This window comes from Echinops telfairi, unplaced genomic scaffold (assembly GCF_000313985.2).
Source record: "Echinops telfairi isolate 266 unplaced genomic scaffold, ASM31398v2 ScPeMD7_9;HRSCAF=40, whole genome shotgun sequence".
NCBI lineage: Eukaryota > Metazoa > Chordata > Mammalia > Afrosoricida > Tenrecidae > Echinops > Echinops telfairi.
In genome coordinates, this window is record NW_022103906.1 from 51,525,244 (window position 1) to 51,531,243 (window position 6,000).

Here is a 6,000-nt window from a genome sequence, read left to right on the forward strand (position 1 = left end):
GTAGTAGGTGTCGAGGTCAGGTAATGTGAGGCCTCCTGTCTGGCTCATCTTTTTCAGAAGTTCATTCCTGTGTTAGGCAGAGTTCTCTAGAGAAACAAAACCAGGAAACTTATGATTTTATACACACACACACAGAGGTTTATATAGTAAGGAGGAATATAACAGCCTATCAATACACTCAGCAGTACAGAGTGCTAAGTTCAACTCACTTTCATGGAACAGTGAATATACTGGAAGTCCTTCAACTCATGTGGGCTGCCAGGTCCAAGGTCAAGAAAGCAAACAGCAAAATCTTCCCTCAGGCAAGGCAGGCAGAGTCTGACAGCAGACAGCAGGGGAGGTCAGCAATAGTCTGACTAGTAGCTTGGGTGCTTAGCAAAGCAGGCTCTGATGGGATCAGGAACTCAAGCACAACAACAGGAACCACCAGCCTCAAGGTCAAGCAGTGTATGCACCAGCAGTATGGCAAAGCAGGTCTTGAAGGAGCCTCAAGCTCTAGCTACAAGATCCATGGATTGGCTTGGCCCACAGGTAGTGTTGCAAACATGTTGAGGCAGAGGCAGAAAACTAGCTAAAGCAGCATCATGCTGGTCCTGTCATCAGGGAGCAAGAGTGAGATGGGATGCTAGCTGTCTTTATTTCAGTCATCCTCCAATCAAACTGCAACCTGATTAAACTCCGCCCACATGTTCCCATTGGCCTAGTTGGCACAATGAACCTTTCACAATTGCTTATCCTGGTTCCATTTCGTTAAAGAATGAAGTTGGGATTTGGATTGGGATTGTTCAATAGATGGCTTTGGGTGGTACTGACCTTTTCACAGAATAAAGTCTGCCTATCCATGAACACAATGTATCTTCCCATTTATGTAGGCCTTTTTTGGTTTCTTGTAGTAGTGTTCTGTAGTTTTTTTTGTTTTTGTACATGTCTTTTGTTTCTTGGGTTAGGTTTATTCCTAATTATTTCAGCTTTTGCATTGTATTATAAATGGTATTGTTTTACTGTCATTTGCTGAGCTCTCTTCACTGGTATACAGAAACCAATTGATTTCTCTCCTTGTCAATCTTGTATCCTGCTACCACACGGAGGACATTGCAGGGTGAATTGCTGAAATTGTAGTTCTGTCAAAATGTGACACCTTGTCATTCATCTCCCTTTGACCCAATGTATATTTGCTCCAATTTTTCATACTCTCTGCTTTATTTTTAACTGAGATTTTTCTTTGTTTCATTGTGTCATTTTGGGGTTTTGGTTTTTTTTTTTTGGTATTGCCTTAATTTTATATGATTTCCTGTATATGAAACCCAGGTTACATAACCCTAAAGAGACAACAACTGGGTTAATATAATCAAAGGGGCTGGCAGGAAATAGGAGAGGTAACAACAATGAATCCAAGGAAGAAGAAATTTCTGGAATTGATTGTGGTGATGAATGTGATTGAATTATTGAAATATATGACATGTGAATTGTATGTCAGCCAGACTGTTAAAAATAAGAAACCTAATTAAAAATTTTTAAATAGTTAACTGATTATTATTCTTATTCTTATTAAACAGTCCTGAAAATCACCAATTTCCAGCAAAACCATTGAGAGAGTCCCAGAGCCATCTTCTTACTGATTCTCAAACTTGGATAGAGAGTACCTCAAACCCAGGAAAAGGCAAATCTGGTAAGCATATTTGTTTTTGAAAGGTGAAAAATAATGACAATTCAATTAATATCATCTGTAGAATTTGTGTTTGTTTTTACTTTTTGAGTTAGACTCACTCTCATTGTGAAACTAGAATTATTTTCAAACCTCTCTATGTGAGGTACTTTAGCTAATGTCTGCTACCAGTGTACTGGGTTGAGTACTGTTCTCTAGATATTCATGTTCACTCAGAATCTCAGAATGTGACCTTATTTGGGAATAAGATCTTTGCAAGTATCATTAGTTACGATGAGCTTCATTTTGAATTAGGATGGGCCACAATTGAATGACTGGTGTTCTTGAAAGAAGAGAAGGCACACAGAGTCAGATCAAAAAAATGAGGAGGAGGCAGAGATTAGAATGAGCCAGCTACAAGCCAAAGAATACCAAGGGTTGCTGAGAGCCACCAGAGGCTAGGCGACAACTCTTCCCAACTCCTGAGGTTCAGGCAGCTGGCTTCCAAAACTGTGAGATAATATACTCCTAGTCTTGTAAGCCACTCAGTTTGTGGTAATGTTCTATAGAAACCCTCGCAAACCAATAGTCAGTTTTTGAAAGACAGGTCTACATTGTTGTTGTTGTTGTTGTTTTTTCCATTTAAAAAACCAAATCTTTATTATTGTGCGTGATGTAAAATAATAAGAAATAAAACTGAAAATAAAAAAACACAATAAACTCAAATGAAAGGTTAAAAACCATGTTGAATATGATTCATTTTACTGGTATGATTTCTAATACCAAAATGTCTAGTTAAAGTGACCTCACAGTTGCCATAGTTTATCTGTTATTTCATTATATTCTATTTATAGCCCTCTTGTTATTGTTGACTTTAATATTTTGATTACTTCAGCTGGTGTAGCCTATTGACAGAGAACAAGCATTGCCTTAAAGTTACGCAGATTTGGCTTAAAATCCCAATTTGGGAACCTGACAAGTTACTTAGCAGTAGCACACACTTTTTAGACTTAAAAGTATTAAGCAAAAATAAAGTAATCTTAAGTGCCAGTGTGTTTAAGCGTGGTTGGTATGTGTAGTATCTTTATAAATGAATATACAATCATACATCCACGATTAAGGCACTATCTGCCAGATAATCTTCAGGTTCACTGATTTATTTTTTAAAAATTGCTCATTTAACTTCTCTTCAAATCATCTAGCATTTCCTGGCCTTGGTTCATAATTCACTAGGGCATGTTAGGTTAACTTTTTTGTTAGTTTGAGAGATGAGTTGAGAGACTATTTAATGTAAAGGATGATGAAAAGGGAGAGAAACAGGAAAAGAATGGGTGAGAGAGGGCTCAAAGATGAGTTTGACTAGAATGAGGCAGGCAGTTGAGGAATTAGGAAACCATAGTTAAGATTATGTGAATAGTGCCAGGTTCAATGTATGCATCTTTCGTTATTTTGTTCTCTTACTTCGTGAGGGGTATATCTCAAATTATATTTTGAAAGTGTTTTGTCACATAGTTGTGGTTGACACCTCGTGTGTGTGTTTGTGCCTGTGTGTGTTTTTACATCCTCTTATTAGAGTCTGTACTTTAGGTACAAGTACAAGCATCTTTAGCCGTATACTGAAATAATTCATAAACAAACATATTTCTGCTTATTTATTCAACAAAAAACAAACATGCTAATTTATGTTCTTTAGGTATGAGCAATCCTGCGTTAACCATGGAGAATGAAACATAACTCTTCAAGCAAAAGAAATTTATACTTTATTGAAGGTAAGATATATTTTGCCTTAGTTGTTCTGATTTGTAATTTAGACAGCTTCCTTGTTCTCTTAGGACAGTTTCTTATAAACATTATTACAGTAGAACCCTGGACCTTGATGCTAATATGTTTCAGAAGGAATGTCCAGATGCGATGCAGTCAAGTTCCGAATCAATTTTTCCCAAAAGAAATAACTAAAAGTGGATTAATCCATTCTCAACCACCAAGTTTTTAACCTAACCTTGCCTTTTTATACAAAACATTACACAGAAATTTCAAAGTAAAGTTCAGAGTTAAATAATATAGTTTAAATAAGAAACACAACATTAAAAATGTTTTTAACAACTACAGTGTGGCCCATACCTTGAGACTGATGAGGATCTGGATCTGTGGACAGGATGTGGAGAGTAGGGATGGAGAGAGAGTCATTGTTTGGAAGGGGAATTCCCTTCCATAGAATCAACTGGGAGCTGCTTTTCAAGAGTTTTTGTCCCTTCTTTGCCTTTTTTCACTAGGACCTGGCTGCCTTTGTCTTAAAAAAAAAATCTGTCTAATGTGGTCTGCTGTTGGCATTTTCTTAACTGTTTTAAAACGGGTTACTAAATTATCTTTAACAATATCGATAACATGGTTTACCAATTCCTTATTATGATGATTTTTATCAAAAAACTCTTAGAACCCATGTTTTTTTAAATCTAAAAACAGTACAAAAAGCCACAAAAACTAAGAAAATTATAGCAAAACACTTGGAACACAGCCGCAAATGGTTTAAACAATGCATACTAACGCCAACTAATGCCAAATGACCAAAACACCAACTAATGCCAAATGACCAAAACACGAACTTGTTAACAAAACATTTTGTTTCAAAAATCACGTGCGTCAGGTCAGTTGTGATGTTTTGTTCGAGCTCCAATGCAAAATTCTCTCAACATTTCGAGTCGAAATCCGATGATGTCGAGTACCGATGCGGTCGAGTACCGGGGTTCTACTGTGTTTCTCTTTAAGTGGCTGTCCTCGCTGACCTCTTACCAAAACCAATGGGACCTTGGTCATGAGGCTACGTCGAGATTAACTAGTATGTAGGGTACTTTGATAAATTGCAGAAATAAGTTGATGAACAAAATTCAATTTTCTAGTAAAACATTAAATGGCAGGGGTTGATCCTAGAATGTTGACTTTATCATGAAATTTATCTTGTCATTTCATAGGATAAGGCCATTATTTTAATTCTATTTAATTCAGGAAAACACTCTGGTCATACATTGACTGTAAATTAGCATAATTTCACTGAGTCTAAATACAGGATAACTTCATCTTCTTAGCAAAAATCTTTGTAATCTCCATACATTAGTTAGAAAATTATCTCTGAGCTTTTTATAAAATATTTTCTATTTCAGAAATTTCCAGATGGTTGCAAAGTGCCTAATTTCATAGTCATGCTAAAGAGCGGACTGCTGTTGTAGAGAGTAGAATTGCTCCATAAGGTTTTTCAAAGCTCTGGCCTTTCGGAAGTGGATCGCCATGCCTTTCTTCCGATGTGCCTCTGAGTTAAGCCTGCCAACCTTTTTACAATCAATCAAGGACCACATACCCATTTGCTTATGCACTCTAGATAAAAACAGCAGCAGCAGCAGCCAACTACAGACTGTGCTTCTGTGTGCATGATGTTTCAAAGTAATTTGACCAAATGCTCTTTCCCCCTTTGGGCTCCTAAACTACTTGTTTCAGATGAACACATAACTAATCCCCCAGCCCCCTGCCACTCACCATCTGGTCCACGGACCAGCAACAGCCACCTCACCCAGCAGCTTGTTGGAGAATACAAAATCTTGGAACATACTCTAGACCTCCTGGGCCAGAATCTCATTTTCTGCATCTTAACATGAGCATCATTATGCACATTCAAATTTGAGAAGCATTGGCATAAAAGTCTGTATTCAAGCGACCTCTAGCAGAGAAAACATTTAATTTTGCACAAGATGTTGTTGCAACAAACAACAAATGAGTTGGTAATGGTTTTTTTCCTCTTGACATTTTTAATGCACAGTTAACACACATTTCCTGTCTTGTGTTTTATTTCAGGGTGTCAGTGTAGATGGACAGAAGAAGCTTCCTACGAAGGCATGCTGACCAGTTTCCCCACTTCTCCTTGGCTGGATATACAGATTGTGAACTGATTGGTTCTCCCCCAGCCATCCCCTGAAACATTTTCTATACACTATGCAGGTGGTTTCAACTAACACAAATTCCTATTAAATGTTAATACTAATTATGGCTTGTGCATATGGGGGTGGGGAAAGAGCTTCTATCATAAAAACTTGGAATAAATTCATGGCCTAGATTCCACCAAATATATGGGTAGCACAATTTACCACAAGAACTCCAATTTTTAGATTCCGGAAATTGAGGATCTTGAGATAGTGTTTGAGACACAATGATAAGCTTCATTTGTGAAACCTGCTGGCCATCTGTAAAAGATAGCAAATCAGACTTCTGGGTTTATTCCCTCTGATAGGAATTGGACCTCAGAGTGAACAAACGGTGCAACTCTGAATTCATGACCAAGCTCAAATGGCCTGCAGGTGAAGATTGCC

General features: G+C 37.5%; 1 protein-coding gene across 3 annotated transcripts in view; it reads left to right on the top strand.

Moving 5' to 3' along the window:
- Positions 1 to 5,777, top strand: part of ZDHHC2 (zinc finger DHHC-type palmitoyltransferase 2) — an 81,912-nt gene extending 76,135 nt beyond the window's left edge. For all 3 annotated transcript variants that reach the window (XM_045286658.1, XM_004696173.2, XM_045286659.1), the window contains exons 11-13: positions 1,557 to 1,669; positions 3,339 to 3,414; positions 5,489 to 5,777. In XM_045286658.1, coding sequence (XP_045142593.1) covers positions 1,557 to 1,669; positions 3,339 to 3,379 — 154 coding nt within the window. In that variant the 3' untranslated portion in view covers positions 3,380 to 3,414; positions 5,489 to 5,777. The remainder of the gene's footprint in view (positions 1 to 1,556; positions 1,670 to 3,338; positions 3,415 to 5,488) is intronic.
- Positions 5,778 to 6,000: the final 223 nt, after the last annotated feature.